Source organism: Diuraphis noxia, unplaced genomic scaffold (genome assembly GCF_037042655.1).
Source record: "Diuraphis noxia isolate RWA-SAM2 unplaced genomic scaffold, SU_Dnox_SAM2 contig0001, whole genome shotgun sequence".
Lineage (NCBI taxonomy): Eukaryota > Metazoa > Arthropoda > Insecta > Hemiptera > Aphididae > Diuraphis > Diuraphis noxia.
Genome location: NW_028301711.1, coordinates 100,696,937 through 100,724,097, shown reverse-complemented (window position 1 = coordinate 100,724,097; position 27,161 = coordinate 100,696,937). Strand labels below are relative to the sequence as shown.

At 30.8% G+C, this 27,161-nt stretch overlaps 4 protein-coding genes across 4 annotated transcripts in view; 1 reads left to right on the top strand and 3 right to left on the bottom strand.

Annotated features, from left to right (window-relative positions):
* The window catches only part of qsm (Zona pelucida superfamily protein qsm), a 74,145-nt gene extending 69,329 nt beyond the window's left edge, over positions 1 to 4,816 (top strand). The window contains exons 7-8 of the mRNA XM_089216250.1: positions 1,157 to 1,301; positions 2,632 to 4,816. Coding sequence (XP_089072376.1) covers positions 1,157 to 1,301; positions 2,632 to 2,888 — 402 coding nt within the window. The 3' untranslated portion in view covers positions 2,889 to 4,816. The remainder of the gene's footprint in view (positions 1 to 1,156; positions 1,302 to 2,631) is intronic.
* Positions 4,817 to 8,877: 4,061 nt separating this feature from the next.
* Positions 8,878 to 14,516, bottom strand: LOC107172267 (uncharacterized). Its single transcript, XM_089216316.1, has 2 exons — positions 13,844 to 14,516; positions 8,878 to 9,363 (listed from the first exon to the last, which is right to left on the bottom strand). The coding sequence occupies exons 1-2, from the start codon at positions 14,325 to 14,327 to the stop codon at positions 9,080 to 9,082; spliced, it is 768 nt and encodes a 255-aa protein (XP_089072442.1). The 5' UTR covers positions 14,328 to 14,516; the 3' UTR covers positions 8,878 to 9,079.
* A 3,564-nt stretch (positions 14,517 to 18,080) lies between these two features.
* On the bottom strand, positions 18,081 to 19,436 carry LOC107164510 (protein Loquacious-like). The gene has a single exon (XM_015512363.2). The coding sequence runs from the start codon at positions 19,434 to 19,436 to the stop codon at positions 18,081 to 18,083; it is 1,356 nt and encodes a 451-aa protein (XP_015367849.2).
* Positions 19,437 to 21,392: 1,956 nt separating this feature from the next.
* On the bottom strand, positions 21,393 to 26,808 carry LOC107164520 (uncharacterized). Its single transcript, XM_015512373.2, has 2 exons — positions 26,205 to 26,808; positions 21,393 to 21,937 (listed from the first exon to the last, which is right to left on the bottom strand). Exons 1-2 carry the CDS (start codon positions 26,635 to 26,637, stop codon positions 21,645 to 21,647), a joined length of 726 nt encoding a protein of 241 aa, XP_015367859.1. The 5' UTR covers positions 26,638 to 26,808; the 3' UTR covers positions 21,393 to 21,644.
* Between the last annotated feature and the right edge of the window lie 353 nt (positions 26,809 to 27,161).

Below are 27,161 nucleotides of genomic sequence, written 5' to 3'. Positions count from 1 at the left end.
ACAGTAAAAGAAATATATCTATTTTTTAGTTGTTATTTTTTTGGAATTTCCGAATATTAACCAATCTGACACTGCCCACCCAAGCATTGACATTGCGTCAAATAAATCTAATAATGATACATATAGTAGGTACTAACTATACGGACATTAATTGAAAAAAATCTAATGTTCAAAATGGATAAAAATTGTAATCTACATTATTTGTTAATCTTCATCATGAACGCTAATGATACCACAGTTTGTTAAACAAATATCTCATTAAAAGCAAATCATGATTAACGAAGTGCAAGTAAACAGTAAAACGCGCTTGCGTCATTATAAATATGTATGCCTTAATAAGGTAGGTACACAACGAATGTGAAATAGTTTAAAAATTCGTATAAGATTTGATCTCATTAGTATTTTAAACTCTATTAGATGTCTACTCTAAGTCTCTAAATCATATAATTTAATATTGTCCTCTAATATTTTATGTCATTATTTTACAATCAAATAAAATGTGAAATATAATACCTATACACTTTTCTATTGTATTTTGACATATAATGTCGTAACGGATCTTATATTATTATTTGATAGGTTCCTACTGATACCATTTTGGAATTTTCTACCACTATACTAATTTTTAAGCTTACAACCTACCTGTATGATGAAACAGCCAATGTAATAAAACTCCATTTTTGTTTGGTATAATTCATTAGATGACCGACTGAAGATAAATGATTTGTTACACTCAAACGGGTTTGTAATCAAAATTAATTTTTATCATTACAAAATATTCAATTAAATGGTTAAACATACGCTTAATACAAACAATTACTGTTTAAAAACCATGAATAATTTAAAATTGCATTAAATTTTAAGATTTTCTACTTTCTAAGTATAACATAACCACTGTGGACAGATTGGCCCAGGAACTAAGATTCTGAAAAAGCAGGAATTTTATTAATTTATTTGAACTATGATCAAAGAAAACTTATTTTCTGCCCTCGTCCGCTGCTCGTCAGTCAAAATGATAAGTTTTTTATAAGTCATAAGTCTTAATGGGTAATACTATAATTATAGTTAATTAGTAAAAATTGATTTAACCTAGATAAGATACGTTTACACGACTTAATCTACCTAATACATATATTATATAAAACGTTGGTTTTAGGTGGATTGTAGCAACGGTAAAGTTGGTTTCGGTCGGAAGAGGCGAGAAATCAGTGGTATTCCACCTGACCCGAATAAGGTGTTTGAAGTGTCCATGACTACTTTCATCAAAGTGGATTACAAGAGCGAAATGGCCCGAGAAAAAGGTAAAAACAAAGTTTTTACGTTGGATAAAAATTTCAGTAATTAGGCCGGCGGTTTTTTTAAATTGAGTACCGTATTTAACATTTTGTAAAACGTTTTGGTCATCATCAAATTGTATTTAATATTAAATATTTATTTACAAATTTGGGGTACTATGAATTCCGTTAATTATACCTGATATTATCAGACAGCATTTAGAAAATATAAATATTTAAAAATATTATAATTTCTCTTTAGCTCTCTAACGGGAAAAATCGACCACGAAGAATTATATATATATACCTAAGGTATAACTAAATTTTTAATGCTAACCATGTTTGCATTTGGGTTGATTGAATTGCCTATACATTATCCCTTAATACGTGTAAGCGATAACGCAAACGACTAGAACGCCAATAATCAGAATTACGGCGGATGATAAAAAATCTTATTATATTAATGAAACGTTTTAAAGTAAAAAATAATAAGAAAAAAAATAGGAAGAGTAGATAACCGTCCTACTTAGGAGGTGTATTCCTCGTCATCGACTTAATTACTGTAATGCAACTAACTTTTTTTCACATTAATATTTTTTATTTTTTATTTTGTTCATTAAGTGAACCTAGTACTACATGCATTATACATTTTTTTATGTTTTATTTTTTAGTACTAAAAATAAAAAAAAAAAATAAAAAAAATAAAATGTTGGATAACTTCAAAATAGCATATTATTTGAGAATCTGATTATAAAACAGTGGTACAAATATTTATCTAGTAGTTTATTTTTTAGAATTTTTTTAAAATTCAATATTTTTTGGTTAAATTAATTTGGATCGCAATAATTTTAAAAAAAATATGATTTTTGAGAATTCGCTGAAATGAGTATATTTCTTAAATTATTTATTTATCACATAATATTAAAAAAAATTGTCATACGATGAATTGGCATAATATTTTTAATTTTTATTTTTTGGTCTATTCTTTCAGTTACATCCTGTATATTCAGGTTTGGACGCTTTGGATTTAGATTTTTTAATTAATTTTAAATTGCAAGCATAAGAAAAAATACGTTTAAAAAATCAAATAAATTTTACAATGATTAGATGTTTAAAAAGTTTATTTTTAGTTTAATAAAGTCTTCTTGAAATTGTTGTCCAAAGATAAACACAAGTCGGAAAAATTGGAACACTATTTTAAAATATAAAAATAAAATATCACGTGGCCAGTGGGGTTTTTACTCGATTTTTCGTCCGTAAAAACTCATTAGTTTTAACACTCTTAAACACATGAAATAAAATATTATTACCAATCATATTAATTACGATTATAAAAAGTTTTCCGTATTTTTCACAGTGAAATTGGAAATCGACACGACAGCGGACGAACGGAACCAGACCAACTCGAACTCGCTGGACATGAGGCCCAAGGGTGGCGCCAGAAACACTGACGGTACCGACCACATGCGTGTGGACACCGAGGAAATCCGCGAAGAGCTCAAGTACACGCTGCTGGAGACCAATTCCGGCCACGTTCTGGGGCCACGCGCTGTGGCTGCAGTGGCCGTGCTGTTGCTGGTGGCCATTGCGCGTGGTGCGATGATGGACGTTTGAAAAACGAGCGCCTCTCCCGCCCGCCAGTCATCACTCAACTAACTACTCTAACCTTATTAACTTTTCTATTCTTTTTTTCGTGATTTATATAATATTTTATTCATAATTATTATAATTAGTTACAACTTAATGTATAGGTAACATAATATATAATATCGCCTGTATTGTCATTCAAAACAATAACTGTTTGAAGTCTTGAAAAAGTAAAAATGTTTGTGTTTCTACAACTTACTTATATCCCGACTTGCCCCCTCCTGAGAAATTGTTCAATGTGGCGTGAGTGAGACTTTAGGGGGTTCGAATCCCATTAAATTGGTGGCCAGAAATCTAGAAGATTATAGACTCTGTTCTTTAAGTATATAAATATTTATAAAATAATCAAAACTGTATATTTGTATCTTATACAAATATGATTTATTAGCACGACAGTCATTAATCTTTCGTTTAAACATCATGTACTTCTCCCATTGACTATTATTAAATAAAAATTGAAAATTTCCGAACACGTTCTTGCCTATACCTTACTAAATCATAAAACGATGGAAGTACAGTTTTCAAAATGCATTTCATTGTATGGTGTTTTGGAAATTAACAAGCACTTGAATCACCCACATGAATACACTAATATAAAATATATCATCTTTATACTTATTAAATTATAAAACTTTATTTGCTTGAAAAATTATATATGAACGCGGAGAGGCGATGACTAATGAGCAAGGTTAGGATTTTATTAACTAAATAAAAATGACTACTAAGTAACGATGACCCAATAAAATGGTTTGCAAAATTCTCTCTTACAATAAAAATCAACCTTTTAGAATGGCCAAAAAAAAATTGAATAAAAATGTTTAGTTTTTAATTTGCATATAAAAATAAACAATAATTAGTACCTAAAAATTAATGTATTTAAGTTTGAACTATAAATCTTTTAAATTAAGAATATTTTAACTGGGTGACGAATTTTGAAAGCAAGCCCTGAATTCTACCAAGGAAAATATTTAAAAGAAACATTTGTTGCCATGATAAATAAAAAATTAAAACAAAAATGTTTACAGAGCTTTAAAAAAATTGTAAAAAGTCTGAAACATGCAAAAAAAAAAAACGCAAAATTAAATTTACAATTTTAAAAATCTTGATGTCTAATTGGATTAAATATTTTGAATGATATTTCTTTGAAATCATAAAAAAATGCTATAAAATCCTAGCCCTGCAGTTGAGTAGATATAGATTCAAAATTTTATTTTGAATAAATAACATTGTAAATAATTAGCAATCGGCACAAACAGTTGTTGTTTTGGAATCTATTTTTTTAAATAATTTTAAATAATGTTTATTTTGCTTTACAATTATTTAAACGATTTTGCTCATAAAGCAAATTGTCTGTTTTAGAAAATCATAAACGAATATTTTTGTTAACAATTTCATTGACCATCGTTAACATTTTGTTTTGGTACTAAACAAATAACGTGTCTTCTATTGTTCATAATTGATCTTAATTATTATTGAAAACTGTAACGATTTATTTTTAAATTAAAATAGAAATGATTTAATAATTTAATATGTATTTATAATTTATAATACTAATATGGTGCATAACATAATATTTAAAATATACATATTTTAACTTAGGCTTATGATTATTCTCCGAAAATGTGCGTTTTTCAATGGCATTTTATTTAGTGCAATCTGAACTAAATGTATTTTCATTTTTCAATTACTGTGATAATTTTTAGTTGTATTATTATTAATATAAAAACAAAATAACTATACATTAAAATTTATAGAGATGATGGATACGTTTTTGTTTAACGCAAATGTGTAATATAATATTAGCTGTAAAGTGGTCATTTTCAATTGATAAAATCATTCTTTTTAGTTTTTGTAATGTAAACAAAATAATAAATATGATTAATTTTCTAATATAATTCATATTTTTCTATCTATATATTAGACGAACTAACTAAATATAAAAACACGGTTATATGCAAAAATTTATTCTCATAACTTGACTTAAATTTATTCTATTTTATTTTTATTATTTGACTTCGACATAAAAACTCTATATAAAATTTAATAAAATATATAAATATATTATTAGCTACTGTTATAACATGATAATTGAATTAGCTTTGGCTACTGATTAGTGACTACCTACCTGATAAAAATATAATTACCTATGATTTATTAGCTCACTAAATCATGTAGACAGTTATAATCAGGAATATTAATTTTTAGGTATGACATCTTTGAATTTAATTCTAACAATCATTATAATAATAATTTATAATTTTTATAGTTCAATTACCTTGAAACTATCATATTATTATTGACTGTACCATCATGCACGTAAAGTAATGTATCATGATGTAACAAAGATTAAATAATAAAACAATCTGTATTATATCTCATAAAAGTACTTAGTGCTATAGGTCTTATTGATATATAAGTTATAAGTAGTCAGAATTAATTGCTATAATTTTGTACTACACAGTAAACACAGCAAATTTGATTGCCAAGAAAAAACATTCTCATAACTGCCACTAGAATTGCTTATATCAAACCCCTCAAAAACCAACATGTAGCTTCGTTCATAATACAATATTTAGCAAACTTTTAAAATTTGTAACAATAAATTATTCTAGTCCGTGTTGTGTGTCTATGGGTTTTTAAATATTGTGCAATCTTCTGTTTTGTTGATATAATTGAAATTCAAAAACACATTTGTTTTAATAACTTCTATTACTTTATTTACATATTGGAACTTATATCTAATGTAAAATGGCAGTTTTAATTATCGCAAAAAGTAAATTTATCAAAGTTTAAATTTAAATGTTCAACTAGTAAATATAAATATTATGCTATGTATAAATGTTTTTACAATAAATACCTGTGATAAAAATAAGTTATACCCGTAAATGTGCATGACTAATATTCATTTTTAAATTATAATTAAATTATATTAAATAAATTAGGTATTTGAATATTTGATGAATTATAGTAAAGTTTATCCTAATTCTTTACTAATAACTCTAGCTATTTTAATTGCATTAATATCAAAAAATATATTTAACAATATAAGTTAATGGTCCATCTTTGCTTATAGTCATTTTTCATGTATCCAGTGATTTTATATAATTAATTTCAAATTTAACACGTCTATTACAGTAGTTCTAAATTCCTCTCTGTACAGCAGATCGGTAAACAATTATTATTTTAATAGTTCAGTTCTGATTTATGAATTGTAAATTAAAACTGACATTTGCTTATTGACATGTAAATAACAAAAAAAATAACAAAGTACTGCAAATTTTTGTGATTAATCTATCACCCGTATGCACAGTCATTTAAGTATTACTTAAAATCATTTTAAGTGTCACCTAAGCACAGTTCCTTAAAATTGCGTTGCACAGTTATACTTATGGGATTGCTGTCACTTAAGATTTCTCTTAAAGTTAAGTGGTGGATAGACCACCCTTAAGAGGCCCGTAAACTAAAATTTTTTTTAACAGCTGATAACATAAAAATAATAATGGAATCAATTTGTTAAAATTGTTCACAGAATTATCGTTCTACCTTTTGCAGTGCATTGATTTATGTTATTTTTTTTATTAAATTGTCCAATCTAAAGTATACTTAATATGGATATAATAAAAACGGGAAATTTTACGCACACTCATTTTTCGACAAAATCGATTTTGGTTTTTGATGTAACTTTAAAACAAATGACCATAGATACATGAAATTTTCACCTAATGTTTATATAAGTGTATTCTATCCACCATGCAATTTTCAAAAATGTTCGACTTAAGTTGAACTATTCATAGGCATTTCAAATTTTCGATCATTATTAGTTTTTTTAAAATTAATATCGATAAAAATTTATTTGTTAGGCAGAAAAGCTTAAAAATTTAATACAAGGCTCTTAACATATTGTTACAATAGCAGTTTAAAAATAAAAGAAATTCATAGTCACAATTTTTTTTTATAAGCATTCAAAGTTTGAATTTTGATAAAATACGTAAAATCATGAAAATTCACAAATTATTTTAAGCTAGAAATTCATAAAAAATTTTCTTTTTAAATCTAAGATTTAAAAATTTAACACAAGATTCCTTACAAGTTTTTCTATCTTTATCACAAATAAAAATTCCACCGGAAATTCAAATTAAATTTTTATGAGCATTTGAAATTTAAATTTTTACAACATTGGATTTTCACTTTTAGCGATTTCCTTATTTTGGTGTAACTCTAAAACAAATTACCGCAGATACTTGAAATTTTGACTGAATGTTTATATAGGCGTTTTATATATTTGATAAAATTTTCAAAATATTTAAATTTGTTTTGAGCTGTTTACTGACATTTTAATTTTTCAACTTTTTTAGTTTTTTTTTCTATAAATATCGATAAAAATTTATTTGTTCGGTAGAAAAGCTTGAAAATTTAATACAAGGCTTCTAACACAATGTAACAATTGAAGTTAAAAAATATTAAAAATTCGTAGGCACGATTTTTTTTTATAAGCATTTAAAGTTCAAATTTTGACTAAATACGTAAAAATTACGGCAATGTTCAAATTATCTTAGATAGAAATTCATAAAAGTTTTCCTTTTTAATTCTAAGATTTGAAAATTTTTAATAATCTATAATATATCCTAGACAGATAAACCGTCTTCGCTCAGAATCGTTTTTTGTATACAATGATATAATATCATTGGATTCAAATTTAATTCCATCCATTGCAGTAACCCACTTGTAACCTACTGTACAGCAGAGCGACTTACACGACTTGCCCGCTTTTTTAATTATATTTTTTAATTTAGGTTCTCTAAAGAAGTAGTTATGGATATTATTATGCCATTAATTACTATTCATCACAATAATAATCGTGGTTTGCCCATCCCACCTATTCTTAAACTCCTAACAACACTGCGTTTTTATGCATCTTCAAACTTTCAAGTAGACACACATTTTAAGTCTCATTCAGTTGTTTGTAAAATAAGTTTTGTCAATAAATTACAATTTTAGATTGTAAATGGTGACTTAAGAGGAATCGACCAAGGAACTGTATCACGAATAATTAAAAATATATGTAAAATGTTTGCAAGTAATGTAAAAAATCATGACATGTACATTTTTATTTTAAGCATTTTACCTTAACTAAATAATAATAAGCATACAAATCAATATACATATATTTAAATAATATTTTCTTTAATTTTTTTTTAATTTCTAAAGCAAGCTTTTCACATTGTAACTTGAACAATTTATGTTCCTCAAAGCGCTTAGCTACTACAGACTGCATCATAAGTTTCTGATTTAAAATCTAGATAGATATATAGATAGATAGTTTAAAATTAACTAATCAGCTAATATACTGCATATCTTTAATAATTAAATTACCACATTAATCAAGTTATTTTGTAACAACTAGGGCCCAGATTTTTAGGATATTTTAAAGCTGAAATGGGATCTTAATATTCTCCATGAAAATAATATTTTATTTTTATTCACTCAAGAATATGCTTTATTCAATTTTAAAGTAGTTGTCTAGTTTGTTGTTTTTTGTGACTTTTTCTACTTTTTTAACATTACATATATGTAGTTATAATAAGAAAAATTGATAACATAAAATATCATGGAAGAATAATGCAATTTTAAGGATTACCTAACTAAGTAATACCTAACAACGGGCTACTTAAATTTTGACTATGCAATTCAAATTTACGGGTTTGCTAAGTATTGGTTACATGGCCCGTAGCTAGGTATCACCTAAGCAGTTTTAGGTGAACCTTAACGCACCGACTATGCATACGGGCATATGTTTTATAAATAAATAAGTACATAGATTTACCATTTACCTCATATTTTAAAACACAATAATAATAATGACCAGTTTTATAATATTTAAAAACTTCGTTCAAATAGGTATTTAATATAATGTAAAATAAAATTATTTGTTATATTTATTAAATTAATGGCATAATACAGTTAAACTATATAGATAAATAAATAAAAGAATTAATAATAAAGTGTAATTAGTCGCGTACACAGACAATAATAATATTTATTAAAACGTCTTAGCGATATTGATTGTATCACGTCTCTAAAAGCCATAAGGTGTGGGTATGATCCTCGATATTATTGATATTTCTTCTAGTATAATTATTAATATAATAATAATTGCTCTATTGAATTTGACTCGAGTACGCCACGTGTTGGGCGTCGATGCTGGGGTCATAATAGTGGCCGGAAGCCGGAAACTCGGTGTCGTGTCGGTTTATCTGTTGCGGTTGGGACAGTTTCTTGAGCATCATCATACCGGAAAGAAGCAAGGCTATTTTGCTCAGTAACAGCGCCTTGCCGGCCATCAGTATGATGATTTTTATCGCCATAGGGCCTATGACGCTGGCAGCCATCATGGCGGCTATCATTATGGCCTGTTGAATGGCCTTGTCTTTCTTCTTGCGACCTGCCATGGCACACAAATTATATGTCATGTTCAATATTATAATTTTATCAATGAATAATTTTGATGATAATTAAGACTAGAAGAGTAATGCACAAACAAATCCAAAATATGCCATAAAAATGATATTACACCTCAAAAGTTCAATGCTATGCACATATATAAACAAGTTTAGAACAAAAAAATATTTTTTATTAAATATAAAAAAGGCAATACCTATAGGACTGTAGTGGATTCACTTTATCATCTTGTAGGTACATCTAGTGGATTTTTAATCTGAGAAAAAAATGATTTCTTTAATTTCGAAAAAGTTATAGTTTCAATTTACATCTCACCCATCTACTGCCAGTAGATGAGTGAGAAATCGTTTAAATATGTGTGAAAATTGTTCAAAACTTTTTGTATTAATTGCTTTCAAATTTTGTTTAACTAATTAAACATAACTGCCTATCAGAAAAAGTGTTAAGTATTTTTCGTTTTGTAAATTTCACTAGCCAAACATCTTTCTTAGGTTATAACTCTTCAGTAAGTAAGTATAGTAGGTATCATATTACTTTTTAATCATTTTTTTTTTGTCTTGGAATCGGGGAAGCTATTATCTCTAATGAAAGTATAAATGGTATAGGAACTTGCGAATGCTTAAACTAAGGCCGGAGTGATTTTTGCTTTCCCTTAGCATCCCTCTACTTCCTAAATTATGCCTTTGATTGATAGGGTATGAATAATTCAAATTAGTCAATAAAAATTAGCTAAATTGCTCATATTATTCTTGGTCCTTTTATCTCACTTTGAAAATAAAAATGATTGCAATTTTCAGCATTCAAAAATGAAAATTACCGTTCACACAAATCCAACTCAGACCCAAGTTATGATATAACGAGTCTTAGTACCTACCTACTTATAATTTCAAACATATTGTTATAATATTAAAGCACATACTTCTATTATAGCTGTATTCGTATGTTCGAAATTGTTTTTCCGATATTCGATTGTGTGAATTACAGCGTAGTGCACGCGAGTTCTCATCACTTAGTAATAAGTAACAACGATTCAGTAATTTTAAGTAAGTACCTAGTCGTAATTTAATAATCATATTATTATATTATGTGCGGGGAAATTCGGTGGAATTTTTTGGAAACGAAAGTTACTTCCATAATATTTGTCGTCGAAATTCGCTCAATTATGAACACGCCATGACGACAGATTGCATGTAGCTAATATAGGTATCAAGGTATTATAGTACTAGAGTTTTTAATTCTGAGGCGTAATCGCAACATATTTTTTTTTTTTAACCAGAAAATAGTTTGACGTGAACAATACCATAATATGCCTAGCATATAACATTATATTACTGAACTGATGGAATCTAGAAAATAATCTGGAAAACAATTTTATCGAGTTTTAAGTAGTTTTTAATAATTTTAGCAGTTTCAATTTTGTAGTGTCAGAATTTTGAAGTGAATTACCACTGTGGCCAAACTCACCCATTACCTATATGTGTTCTTCCATTTGATTTTTCGATATTTAGATTTTCAAGCGAGTTATGAGTATTTAAAGTTTCAATATTTTAACTATATTAAAATATTGGACAAAGTATAAGCCCATAAGAAACCACAAATTATATCCTAAACTTTGGCAATTGGTCCATTGTGCACTCTATTATTAAAACTTACTTTACAAAATTGGAATTGATAATGAACTCAAATTTCCTATGTTGTAATACGGAGCAACGATCGCGGTTGTGGTGGCCTCTTATAATAATGATTTATATTCTGATTAATTAACGAGAATCGTGTGCTGAAATATTTCAGTGATTAATTTTATTGGTTACTAGCAAGTAGCAATCATACGTTTCGGAAGGAAATATAAATTCTCATATGGATGTGGGTAAGTTATCGGCTTTGCAGAAGACTTAAATTCAACACTTTACAATAGTTGTAACAGAAATATTCTGCAAATAGTTTTACCCTTCAAATTATTATTTTTACACTCGAGCTGGATGAACCGTCGTCAGAATTAGGTACCTAATGAATTTAAAATCAATTAAATATAATATACACTTAATAAATAATATGTTACAGGGGTAGGCCATGATTGGCACTCATCAAACGTTACGACTTAAAATAAAATAACAGGGGTCTGAAAGCTATGTTATATATTGAAAAAAAGGCTGTAGCCCATATGCGCGAAATATGACCAAACGCCATCCAAAAGCACAAAAATAAATATCTGATAAGGTTAGGTTAAAAAATTACCTTTTTAATAATCCATTAGCGAAAATTATTTTTTTTTTTTTTTAAAGTGTATTTTATTAAAATCATATAGGTAAAAACATAGAATCAAAATCATTCGGTTATTAATATACACTATGCTATTCGTGATTATAAAATGTGTATTTAAATATAAAAATATATAAATAATTTTAAAAATTGTATTTAATTTAATAGGTATATGTTTTGTTTAAGATCAATAAAAATAATAAATAAATAAGTACCTTAATATTAAATTTGGAATTTGAAGCCCATAGTTTTTAAGTAATTCAATCTTGAAATATTTTTTATCGTAATTTGTAACGATAAAATTCGATAATACTAAATACTAAATTAAACTGAAATAATACTACTAAAATAATTTTAAAATGAAACCTATAGTGTAACGGGTACAATATTGCATTAGGTAATACAATTTATTTTTGCGCTTTTATACCACTACTAAGGTACAAGAGCGCAAATTCGTTTTGCGTTTTTGGTTTATTGACAAAAATTGACCTTTTGCGCTTTTAGGCTTCACCGGAAAAAAATATTGTTTTCAGACCATTGTTTTTTTTTTTCATCGTACGGTTGCTGAGTGCCGTTATTAAATGCACGAGCTATACATACTTATATTCTTAGCTTCTAAAGTCGTTGTAGGAATCTAAAATTCGAGATGATGAAGAGACGGACGCTGGGGTACTCATATATTATAAAACTACGGTCTACGTGTTTAATGATAGTAAGGTACTTAAATTTTTTTTATTTTAAATAATTATTTCCGTAAGTGATTTTTAAATACTCGATCTAATCAAGATGTTTTAGAAACTTTTTCTCTAGAAACTGATCGCATATACCGTGACACGACTAACCCTCCATCCTTAGGTGACGTTCTATAATACGGGCGTGTGATACAGAGCGAAACACAAATAACCGACAATCGTTATCATGGTTTGTAAATATGTACACACGAGACGACGGCTGAGATTATTGTTGAAAATATTTCTGTGGTGGGACTATGAAAATGTTTTATATTTTATTTATATAATTAATATTAATTAATTATTAATCAATTGTTTCAGAATTGGTTTGATTCAAAAGTTCGTAGAGGCCAAAGAAATTTAACCTTTTCCTTTAACAGTAATGATTGCTAATTATTTTATAGAGGGTGATTCTTTTATAATTGAACACTCATTATTTAAAAAAGTATTTACTTTTTTCAAAATATTTTTTTACATAGTTTCAACGTTTTTATTAAAAAATTATATTTTTAAATATTTTTTATCCTTATCATTTTTTAAGTTTTTACTTTTTTGAATGACAACATAGAGTTTTAATATCATATTCCAAAGCAGAATATTTTTCTAATTATTTTGATACGTAAAAATCAAATTTTGGACGAGTAGTTTATGAGTTATTAAATACTTATAACTCATAAAAGTAAAAAACTTAAAAAATTATAAGGATAAAAAATATTAAAAAACATAATTTTTTAATAAAATGTTGTTTTTTTAACAACATGAAACTCTGTAAAAAAATATTTTCAAAAACATTGATACTTTTTGAAATAAGGAGTGTTCAATGATAAAAGAATCACCCGGGATATTTTGCTAAATATTAACGGAAATGTTATTCCGAGTCAATTTTAAGTTCAATTCGAACTTTCTATAATATTTGGTACGATAACTATAAATAAGTAGAAATGTGCGAATATGAGTACCCCACTCGTAATCGAAAAATTGACATTAAAAACCAAATGAAAAAAGTTTGTACAATTTTCGATGTCTGCGCACATCAAACTACTCAATATGTATGATAATATTATATTGCATTCGAAATAAAAAAAAACTAACTATAACTTATGAGGTTTATTAAAAATGGGTCATATATCGATTTAGAGTGATGGCCTTATGATATAAGATATACATAGGTACATACAACAGTTAGGATGACCCTATGTGTTCCTTTTTTTTTTTTTTTGATCACATTTTTTGCTTGTATATTGAAAAACTACGAACGAGGTGCTTTTATTGTTGTCTACATAAAGAAAGATTATGAAAAACCAAGTAATGCGTTAAAAATGTTTAGCAACGGATAAAGTATTTTATTTTCGAATAGAGAGGATCATGATCCCCATGGCCAAAACGTATCGCCAAAAAGGCGGAAGTATCTCAGTATTATCGCAGCGATACCCGGTATACGGTTATTGAGTTATTCTATACGACGGCGCTCACCTTCTTGGCCGGCTCCGTCCAGCTCGACGGTCCTGGTGGACATGAGCCTGTCAATGCGGTTGGCCAGCATGTCGTTCAGCAGGACGTTCTTGCTGTCAGCGTCCGGAGCGGCGTCCAGGGCAGCGCGATCTGCCAGGTCAGCCTGCGGATCGACGTCCAGTGACTTTCCAGCCCTGAAGGCCAACGTCACGCCGTCCACTGAGGTCAGGGCTGGCTTTCCTGGTGCCCGGTCATGGGCCGTCAACGCTTTGGACTTGAGACACACTGTGACCGAATCGACGTCGCCGTAACAGTCGTCTAACACCGACCACAGGACCGCGCCCAATCCCATCGAACCCACGTCGTCCTCTTGCCGCTGTTGAGGTATTTGTTGTTGTTGTTGTTGTCCCGGTGGTGACTCGGAAGCGGCTATACCGATAACGGCCGAAGCGATAACGCATACCAACGACAGCGCAAACACGTAAATCGATGACATATTAGACATATTTGAGTAGGTAATATTATTTCGATAATAATAGTTGTGATGTTGTTTAGCGACGGTTGGTGTTATGTCAGGTTACCGCGTGGTATACGGTCGATGTGACCGGTAACACTTCAGCAGGTCGATTCGGTGTCGGCACCTAGGTATGTAGTACGGTTGTCTTGTTGCGGTAGACGCGGCCGTCGTCATCGGTGGTGGTGTGGATGTAATGGTACCGAAGTGATCGTCGGGAGATTATATACGACGCGGCCGCGACCAGAGCACCGTGAAAATAATAATGTTACGACGAGTTTCACCGGCGGCGGCGGTCATTTTTCCAGCCCCCTCCGTCCGTAAAATATTAAATATTATTGTTACAAAAGTTGTCATAGTCAGTCAACATCATCATTATTATTTTATTATTATTATTATTTTTATATGATTATTCTTATTATTATAATTTATTATAATAAATTATTATTATAGTATATGATACAATATGTATATTATTCCAGTGCCATCCATTTGACGCGCTACGTTCGTTTTGTCGGTGAATTATTCGTCTGCATTTTTAATTGCTTTTCGTTTTTTTTTCTAATTTATCTTTCATTGCTGCTGTTCATCTGCAAACCACGGCTAGACTACAATAGGTATATAATAACCACATTTTGATTCATATTAATTTTTTTACCTACGTGATTTCCTGAAAAAGATGAATACCGATGTTAAAGTCCTAGAATTTATTCTTTTGATACGAAGGTTCATGCCATCAAAAAGGTAAAAAACAAAAGATCTCAGCCCTACTCTCGTCCCAAAAATCATTTATTTGAGTGCCTTTCGTTAATATATTATGAATATACCACGATTTACACCTGAGTTCTTGGCATTCTTGCATAGTACCTATATATGTACTAACCACTGAATATCATAATATTTATAATATGCCATCATCATATGGTATATGATCACATATTATTATGCGTATACTTATGTCACAGATATTATATGAATTATAAATAAATATAGACAAACACTGGTCATTATGATTAAGCTAAATAAATATTGTAGAAATTAATTATTATTAATATTGAAATAAGTTCAAGAATTTTACATGTAATATAAAGGGTTTATTATTTTGTCAACTTTAACTTCAGTATTAATTTATAAAATACAAAAAAAAAGTACTTTGAAAGTATTTGAAATATTACAAAGTATACTTAACAAGACTTGTGGAGTTAACGAGTATAACTGATTGAAATATTTGTATTGCGGTAGGTACAGTAAACTAATAAAATAAAATACAAACAATCTATTTCACACTCGAACGTATAGTCAACAATATAAATGTATAACATAACTATGTAGTTAATAAAAAGTTAGGTTAGGTTAGGTTAGGTTACTTACTGGAATACTAGTAGAAGCTTGAATGAATCCCCCCATGGGATCCGCCATGATATGGCGAGAGGGGGGGGGGGCTTGCGGGCTCTTAATTGAGTCTTACTAAGCGATCCCGGTCAAAGTTAGACCAAACCCAAGAGTCTTACCTTAACTGGTCGGACAGGTCTGGACTACCTGCAAGCGCCTGCAAACGGACACAGGTGAAGGTAACACCGATAACAAATCCCCTGGCAGTAGGTAAAATGCAAGTGAAGGAAATCACTCTAAAAACCCAATATGAACGGTAAAAACCGGAATATTGTTACCACCCCAGGGGCCTCGAAACCCCAGGGGTCGGCTGTAGTGGGTGGATTCGGATTTTACACCGGATCCAACGTAGCGGGCCTACTACGGTCGTTATCAAACGACTGTGAGGGTACGGGGGAGGCCAGCTTAGCCCCCGCAACTCAAAATGCTACTAGCGCTGAGACAGTCGTGTTCCAAAAGGGCACACACCAACCCTCTGCTAGTGGTAGCACCCCACAAACACATATATGCAATATATGATATGTTGATCTAGAAAAGGCCTACGACAGAGTTCCTAGTGAGGTTTTGAAATGGGCATTGATGAAGAAAGAGATGACAAATACGTATGTAAATATAATCGAAGAAGCGATTGAAGGAATGAACACAAAGGTTAAAAGCCTTGTTGTTGAAACTTAGGAGTTTGGGATTGGAGTTGGAGTGCACCAAGGTTCTTGAGTCTTTACTTGTTTTTTTTAGTAATAGACGAAATTACAAAAAATATACAAGGTGAGGTACCATGGGCATGTTATTTTCGAATGATGTAGTGTTGGTTAGGGAGACTCTGGAGGAGGTGAACTATAGACTGGAGGAATGGAGGGAAGCACTTAAGAGTAAATGGTTACAATTAGTGTAAAGTTTATGTAAATCTGTGTATATAGAGTTTAATTTTCAACTTGGAGATAGACTCCAAAGAGTAAATCATAATAGGCATGTAGTGAATATGGTGGGCGAGATAGTAGATGAATTTGATAGTTTCAAGTACTTAGGATCCAAATTACAAAAGAATGGTGGTTTTAACAAAGATATTATGCATAGGATGGATGAAGGGGACTGGGTAAATTGAGTCCGAGATAAGTTTGGTACATTTTGAAAGCGGTAAATTGAGCCCCGGGGAAAATAGGTAGTAGGTAAGTTGAGTCCCGGAAAAAATAAGGCAGTAGGTAATTTGAGTCCCAGAGAAAAACGATTTATATGCATTTAAAATTTAAAAATGTGCACTATAAAATTTTTATTTGTGATTTGTGGACATTCATTGACTGCATGTATATGATTTTGAAAATAGCAACATGCATTTTTATTGCATAAAAAATAATTATATAATTAATAAAAATGCAATTAAAATGCATGTCGCTATATTCAAAATCATATACATGCAGTCAATGAATGTCTACAAATCACAAATAAAAATTGTATAGTGCATTTTTTTAAATTTTAAATGCATATAAATCGTTTTTCTCTGGGACTCAAATTACCTACTGCCTTATTTTTTCCGGGACTCAATTTACCAACCCCGGGATGAAGTGGAGAGATGGCCGACCCAAATAGTTGGATGAGAAGGCGAAGGCGAAGGAAAAGAAGAAGAAGAAGTATTTATGTTTTTTATATTTGTGTTATCGCCATGCGTTGCGCAGACCACGGAGACAACGGATACCATTTTTTACTATTTTAATATCTTGTAATAATTGTAATAGCAGTTAGTCTATCTAACTGTCACCATCCGCCAAGTTTGGAGCGTTCAATGTGTATAGACATTATGTTTAAATGCTGTCATAGTGTCATTGTTTCTTTTTCTAAGTTAAAATCCTGACGATCGAATGATGAATGTAACCACAATATCACCAATTTAACAACTCTAAATCGAATATACTAAATTTAAATATAATATTCATATATATATCATAAAACAATTTCACTGTTATAGACACAATTTTAATGTTTATGCCAAACAGCAACGCACGTCATAGCTGCCGACGATGACACAACAGTGTTGCAGCAGACGTAAGAGTAGTGGAGGTTGTAAGGATGTGTGAGTGTACACGCGCGGCAAGCAACGGGCGTCGCTATGTACCAATACGGCCAACTTTATACTTCCAATAATTTCAATTAATTTGATAGACTTTTCGCTTTCTCTTTTTTCATCTACACACCAAGTACTTGCGTTAGAAAAAGATATCATAAAAATCGGTCAAGTAGAACTTGAGATTATAACTATCATAATAAATCGCCTCACGTTTTAATAATATATAAAGATAAATATATTTATAACTATTTAACAAAAATTGAGTCATTGAATGATACATAATATAATTTATTTCATATCATTGATATAGTGTTTTTGATGAAAGCTAATATGCTTTTGGCACTCACATTTTTTGCCTCTGCATCTGTTTTTCCATTACCTATATTCGTCATGCCATATTTAGTTGATGATTGGATATAAATTATTCCATACACTTGTGTGTCATTATCATTATTAGAAAATCGTTCATATGTGATACTTAGGTCTTCTTGGTGTGCAAGTTTTTTCAAAAATTCAAATAAACTCATATCAATATCAATGTAACCCAAGGAATAGCATCTTTTTAGTCTTTGCATACATTCTTTTTTAGATAATGATAATTGGTTACACAATAATTTCACTTGTTGAATATATTCACACGGATCGACATATCTCAGATTTCGCATGCCTAACTGATAAGATTTATCCTGTTTGAAATCGCTATGAATTATAGAGATTTTCTGTGGATCCAAATCAATTTGGGCATACACCAATTGAGCAGCTTTATTTTTTGCGACTTTCTTGGAATTACCGATACCCTTAGATTTGTAGGACTCTACGGAACATATGACGGAATAATATATTATACTGATTTCATTAATATTTTCTCGGTGAAAATCATATTTTGGTAATCCCCAACCACGAGCTATGCATATCTCTTGGAGTTTACCAATATAATTGATAAACGTTTCAACTTTTTTTGTTCCGAGGTATATCTGGTTCAAATTTAAGTCCATAGAGTTGTTTTTAGCTTCATTTCTCGACAAACCTTCACCGAAATCTATCAATTTATTTTTTATAGAATTCGACGTTGAAGTATTATTGGTCGCAGCATAATTTGAATTAATTTGGTTATACATCAAACGAGCGGCATATTTTTTTGCAATTTGCTTGGATAACCCTACACCTGTAAATTTATGAGGCCCAAAGGAACATATAACGTAATACAATCTCCTTTTATTTTTAATGTCATTATCTTGATAGTATTCATATTTTGGCATATCCAAATGATAAGCTTGACAATACTCTTGCAGTGTACCAACGTAGTTATTAGATATCACATTAACTTTACTCTCTAGCCTTAATGAATTCAATGAATTTACTAAATGGTCATCATTTTGCACAGAGGCATGTACATGAGCTACAGAGGAAAGCTTCTCCAAAAATTTATTAGCCGCATTTTCAATTGCTTCGTCCACTGTCAACCCGCATCCGTAAGTTTCGAGATCCCCACATATGGCACTACACGTGTGGACCTTAGATGGAATTAGGCCCGCCGCGGAGAGCATAGTGTATTTAACCAATTTACCACGCCTGGCCATGATGCCATTAAGCAGTTCTACCATCGGCGAACATTTGCAGTGCAATTGAGATCCACCACAATTGTCCATAGTGTTCTGCGGCAGTTTCCGGATTACTTTTCTTTAATGGTTGCTACATGGTCTTATGCAATTCATCGATGATTTATCTTTATAAATGGAGCAGTTTCTTCCGATGGACTTGTAATCAACAATGAAAAAACTTGTTGACGAACGACAAATGGAAATTTAAGTTCCGAAACAACGAACTGCCACCATAGACAGAAATTTTACCGTAATGACTTATCGCAGAATATTTAGATGGTCTGCGGTTATCACGGCTAACCATTAACGATGCTGACGCAAATTCGGATACTAAGGATTGACGACAATTAATGTATAGTTCAGGATTATTATAAAGATAATAATGTAAATGAAAAATTATCTAATGAAATACAAAATAGTTCGTTTTCTAAGCAATACAAACTCGCGTATTGTTACTGTGGAAACGCGAGTAATGAGTATAATATTAGGTGTTAACGCACTAAAAAAAAAAAAACCAGATGAAAATGTGTGCATATTATGTTATTTGTGCTATATTATAAATTTATGATATTGTGAATTTCATCGATGCACTTAACGTAATCACTACATGATATAATATATTAAATAATGTAATTTATTTTAAACAACCGTCAATAATAATTAATGACAACTACATTAGGCCGCGTTTGTTTCGAAGTTTACGCAGGTAGCATTTCATACCCAGGTGACTTGAACATTATCTGCCCTAAAATAAAATAACATTATTTACTTTTTATATAATTTTCAGAGGATTGAGTTTGGGAGTGGCCAGGTGTAGTATAGAATAGTGCAATAGCATAACTCAGGCTTTCACATTTTGTGCATCACATTACATCAGCCCTGGAGTCTGGAATGTAATTTTCTTGTAAACCTTTACCTTTATGGCTTTATATATACTTTTTTGTTAAATGCAATCTTGTTGATCATATTTACCTTAATAACTAGTTAACACCTTCTTTATGTTATTTTTACAACAATAATGTATTGCTGCAGTAAGGAGAGGCTTGACGTGTTACGGACACGACGTTTGGGCTTGTTGTAGACAGCTGTTTAAAAATAGTTATTCAAAATTATCTCTTGAAGGAACAAACTAAATTCTGTAACTTTCCAAAACATCTATGACGTACGACTTCAATTAATAAATCGTTGTCTTTAATAATTTTGGTATCTTATGTTGTATACACATACAGCTAAAATCATTCTAGAGTAATAAATTTGATTTCAATCAAGTACATATAATAAGCACGTGCACATGCCAAAGCCAATGTAACGACGCCATATGGTTGGGCAGCAATTAAACTTAATGATCGTACCTTGTCGCTACAATATAAATTCTAATTCTAATATACTCAACAACATTATAGATAATGATTGTTAAGAGTTTTATCCATATGCTGAAAATGCCTTTATAGGATGTCCACCAACTATTTTTTTTTCTTTGATCCGCCCACAACATATAATACATTTGCGTTCAAAAGAACTAACATCGAGTCTTGTGATTTTTCTTTTATAATGTTATAGCAAGTTGACCTGTCATCAAACTTAAAGCTAAAAACGTTATCAGTGTTTGTTCGCTGGAATATTTCAATATTTTAGTTTTAAAACACAGATAATTTTCTTAACTTTAAATTTAATAGCTCAGGTTAATTCACTCTAATACTAAAAATAACAACGCAAATTTAGTTCCACTCTTCCACTGGTCGTATAGCTTGCGATGTTGTACGTAGAGCAGAGCGGGAGAAAACGAGTGCGTTGACATTCTCGTCAGGAATTAAAGATATATTATCTCTGCTGTTCTATTTAAATATTTATAGCAGAGAGGTCTTTTTCAGTTCTAAAAAGAATTAAATCATGTGTAACATTCAAAATGGCTTAAAAACGTTTCCATCAGTTATGACAATCGAGTCAAATATAATCAATAAATTAAAGCTTTAAAGATGGAGCTAAAAATAAATAATAAGTGGAAATTGTTAAACAGATTTATTTTAACTACAGTAACTAATAGAAAAAAGAGTATATTTTATTATAATTTGTTTATAAATGCCTATCTACTTAAAAATAAATCTTCAACACAAGCAATACTGAATTTTCTAGACTAAATAGTCTTATAAAAAAAAACTATTACACGATTAATAAATAATAGTAAAAAGTATAAATAATTCGGTTAAGTACACGAAATAAATAAATAATAAATAAATTAGAATATCACGGTGGCTATTATTGCTTATGGCCCGAGTACGCCATGTGGTGAGCACCGGCGTCAAGTTGCATGCTCCGGCCGTGATGATGGGACGGAGATTCGGTTTCGTGACCACCACCTCCCTGTTGGGACTGCATAAGTTTCTTGAGTACCACAATCCCGGATAGTACTAATGCGATTTTACTTATCAACAGTGCCTTGACTGCGATTAAAGCGATGATTTTTAATGCCATCGGTCCCATTACAGCGGCAGCCGTCATACCAGCCATCATCATCGCTTGTTGCATACCTTTGTCCTTCTTCTTGCGACCTACACGACAGATTACAGCGTTCGTCCATTATTATTACTCGTTTTGTGGTATGAAAAACATAATAATTGATAATAATATAATAGACAGGGTGGCCCGATTACAATTTTCCGATTCCCAGCAAGTTAAACATCATATATTATTTATTTATTCATATATTTATAAATTTATAATGTGACTTTCATATACCAAATATTATGTAAATTTAAACTTTTTTTTACACAATATGTTTAATTGCAGATATGTTTCGAGCAAGAAAATTATTCGTCATCAGATCTACGAGAACCAAAGATGCATACCAGCCATCAACTGAAATCCATGGCCTCAACTGAAGAACCGCTACTGCAGTGAAATGAATGGGTCACAGTGGGTCACACAGATAATAAATATATTAATAATATGATTTATCCCACTGTTTTTAAATAATTTTTTATTACTATTTCTAATTTTGATCGAGTGTTGGGGGTCTGATATACATTTTAATATAGTTCTCCAACGTTAAATATAAAAAAAATGTTGAACTATAATAATAGTATAAAATATACTATAGTATAATATAGTATATAGCGAATATCCTACGTAATGTTTTTTGTCAAAATTAAGTTTTAATTTTGTATTGTCAACGTTTATACCTACTTGTAAAATAGATAATACAACTAAATTTAATATTTTTAAAACACTGATAATATGACGCAGTGCCGTAGCCAGAATATATATATATTTTTTTTTTTTTTTTGGGGGGGGCACTTATTTTTTTCTCAAATGTTTGCATTGCAATGTTTTCCATACATTTGCCTTTAAGTAGCTATGGAGAAAACTCGAAGCATCATTATAGGAAAAATTTTAAGTGCGTTTGAATTTTAAATTTTTACGAAATAGTGTAATGATTTATCCTCAATCGATTTTAAATATTAGTTATTATTCAAATAGTATAAGTTGTAGATACTTGAAAATTTTATCAGTTATTTAGATTGGCAATTTCTTTACATGATTTGATTTTCAAAATATTTTGACTTTTTTTGAGATATTTATAGACAACTGAAATTTTCAATTTTTCTGAAATTTTTTTTTTTGAAGTGTCGATAAAATTTCTTTGGCCAAATCAAAATACTTGAAAATGTAATACAATGCTCCACATAAGTTATTCCTATAGTGATTAAAACTTATAAGAATGCATAGGCACAATTTTTTTTTTAGCATTTGACAAAAAATCGTCAAAACCATGAATATTTGCAAATTATTTTGTAGTTCAAAATTCATAAAATTGTTTGTATTTATATCTTAGGTTATAAAATTCAACAATAAGTTTTCCATAAGTTTTGCTTCAAATAGCTATAGAGAAAATTTGAAGCTTCACTATAGGAAAAATGTTTTGAGCGTTTGAGTTTTAAATGTTTGTGAAATCGCGTACCTAACGATAACAATTTATTCTCAAACTAGGTATATATTATCTATGATAATATAAGGTAGTATTATGAATTATGATAACTACATGCAATGTTTTTGGAAAAACTGATTAACCATGCCTTATGCAAAATGCGTCCTAATTGAAAAATAAAATATTTGTTTCAAAATAGAATGTATGAAAATATTTATATATAATATATCCTAGACTTACAAATCATCTCCGTTCAGAATCGTTTTTCGTATACAATGATACCTATCATTGCATTCAAATTTAACCTACCCTAGTCAGAGGTCCACCCCACCCCCTAATGTATAGCAGAGCGACATCCACTTACCCGCTTTTTTTATAATTAAGTTAAACAAATCAGTTAGAAAAATTTAAATATTACAAATAACAAATTATTGTTTTACAAAGTATTGTGAAAAAGTAACAATAACAACTAAAAGAAAAAGTTGGGGGGGGGGGGTACGTGCCCCCAGTGCCCCTACGGCACTAATATGGCGTGTTGTTTTAAAATATTTAAACTACCTATATGTTGAAATAAGTTAATTGGCGTCTCTGTCGTGTACAGTATAGAAAAGCACTTATGTTTAGTAATAGGCAAGCCTGGGAAATTTAATGATAATTTTTAACTAAGGTAAATTAAGTTAATGGAAAAATGTTTAAAAAGTTTAATGTTAACAGTTAATCTCATTTTTTTTTAACTGAGTTAAGTTAAATTTATGAAAATTTTCAATTAACTTATTAACTTAAGTTAAGTTAATATTATTATTATTATTATTAAATTTATATATATAATAATATATACCCAGCAATATGGTTTAAAATAATAAAAATCATTAATATTATTGAAAACAGAAAATAGGTAATAGCCAATAGCTTTAGGTATTGATAAATATAATTGTATAGCCGGTGCCGAAAGCATATAAAATGTATATGAACATAATCCAATTAGTTTTAATTTAAAAATAACTTATTTAGGACGAAAACATTTTATAATATGTTCTTGAGAATATTTTACATTTGTGATGTTCATGTATCTATATCAGTATAATAATACATAATATCAATTATTATAATATACCCGTGTATCATAGTATGGTATGGTGTATATATATATATATTTATTTATTTATATAAATATACGATATACCTATATATTATAATATATTATTGCTATATCTAAATGTATCTAATTAAATTATTGTTTTTGAAGAATTCTGGTTAATGGAACAAGAAATAAATTTAACTATTTATAGTTCTGTATTCTAGGAAATGGTTATGTAGTATGCATTATCAATAATAATTGTATTTTATTTATTATTTTATGATTTATAAATTAACTTAACTTGAATTTGATTAAAAGTAACTCGTTATTTATATCAATGAAAATAAGTTAAGTTAAAAATTAAGTTTATGAAAGTTAAGTTAAAAATTTAAAATTAAAGCTTTAACTTTTTAACTCGTTTATGCCCAGGCTCGGTAATAGGTACTTATAAAACTAGTTCTGTATTTTGTCACGTTGACTTTTTCTGTTCAATTCTTTATGGTTAGGTTTCTGTTTATGGTCCCTATACACTGGGGGAGGGGGACATATATGATAAGTCAATGATTGTAGCCTGTAGATAATGGTCGGAATTTATTTCAGTATCTTCAAAAATCCGCGCTAAGGGCCATCCACGTTGTTCATAACATGTGATTATTGTGCCACAGCCCACGATGAAACACCGATCACCATACTATTTAATAAATTTCCGAAAAGATCGAATAGCACACATAATAATATATTTATAATAATTATTATCAATATATATTAGTGGGTTGTTGTGGTATGATGATTTTTTTCAGTCACAAACTTGTTCTAGGTGCCAGCACTAGCTGATGTCACATTTCCCGGATGAATGCCCACCCAATTTCTTTCTTTCTTAGTGACAAATCTTTGCCACACATATATGTGTTATGGACCAACCATACCACCCTCCCTGCAAAAACCAGCTAATAACCATGAAATGTATGTTACAAATAATGAAAAAAAAAATAGTTTATTTATGTAAACATGAGCATTAGAAATTGTATGCGCTCCGAAGGTACACAATCGCGATCGTGTACACTGTACATAGTCTAAATGGCTCGTCACAGCTACGACGCAGGGAAATTTTCGGGAGAGATCAGATATGTAGACATTTAGGACAACGCGGTACTTAGGTATAAATGGTATAAGGTAGTCTGCCGATCCAGTATTGCAGTCGTACTTGCGCGTTTATGAATCATATTATGCGGGTGAAAACGTCGCAACGTATGGAGGTAGATACTAGATACCAACAAGCGTGAATTCTGATGATACGGCGTGCCATATAAACGTAATATAAAAATATAATCACCACAATGACACCATGGCGGACAGATAAACAGATGAAAAAATCGCACCACTGTCTACCCCAAGCACGTACCATAGGATCATAATTTAATAACGTACGTCCGTGTAAACAGTGCGTGCTAATTCGGCAGGAAATTGTGCCTATTCCTGAAATTTTTATCGACTACCGTGTGTGCCCGTAAAGTAAATATAATATAAGGTACAATATTATGATATATAATGCAGGAATGCAGCTATATGGGGGCAAAATAATGTGAAAACGGTTTTCAATGATTTTAATAGGTAAAATTTTTTGATTTTGCCATTACTTTGGATAGCCATAATGAACATACATTGTTGGTAGTTCCCAAACACTACCAAAAAAGCGATCCCCAAAAATATTAATTTGCGATCTCTGCAGAGGAGTGAAAACCCGACTAATATTAATTTATTAGGCGATGATTTTGATGATATCTACAATATTGTAAGTACAGCGCTATCTCACCTTCTTGGTCGGCACCGTCCAGCTCGATGGTCCTGGTGGACATGAGCCTGTCCATGCGGCTGGCCAACATGTCATCCAGCAGGGCGTTTTTGCTGTCAGCGTCCGGAGCGGCGTCCAGGGCCGCGCGGTCGGCCCGTTCAGCCTGCGGGTCGACGGCCAGTGACTTTCCGGCTCTGGCGGTCAGCGTCACGCCGTCCGCTAAGGTCACAGCGGGCTTGCCGAGGGCCCGATCGAGGGCCGTCAGTGCTTTGGACTTGAGGCATACGGTTACCGAATCGAAGTCTCCGAAACAATCGTCTAGCACCGACCACAAGACCGCGCCGAATCCTTCCTCTTGTCGGTGCTGCTGCGGTTGTTGCGCGGGCACGGAAGCGGTGGAACCGAAAACGGCCAGACAGACGCAAACGAACGAAGTCGCGATGGGAGAAAACATTTTTTTTTTTTTTTTGAAAATTAAAAGTGCTAATATCTCGATACGAAAAAAAATGCCACCGTCTCTCGTAGGAATAGGAAAACTGTGCGATGAATTTTCACGTTTACCGCGGTTGTGGTATGATTATTATCATTAATTAATGTCTGGCCGCGGGTGTGGACTCGCCAGTCGTCTGTGTGAATGTGATGGTTCTTAATTGGATAACGGGTGCTTTTATACACACTCGCTTATCGTCTGGTCAGAGCACCGTGAAAATAATGGACGAGTTTCGTCCGATTCGGCAGCGTACGTGCCTACTGCATATCAACACTGTCCCTGTCCGCTCCGCCGCGGGAAAACTGCGCGCGCTTAGCCGTGACCGAACTTATGTTGCGTTTTCTGGTTTTCACGTATGCACAAGCGTAAATATGTAATTCGGATAAGCATTTAATTCCATATATAATATCGTTATAAGTAGATGTAAGCGGTACTCGGCAGCTGCATAATATTATTGCGTTTTGTTCGTTTCCCGTAGATGTTTGTAG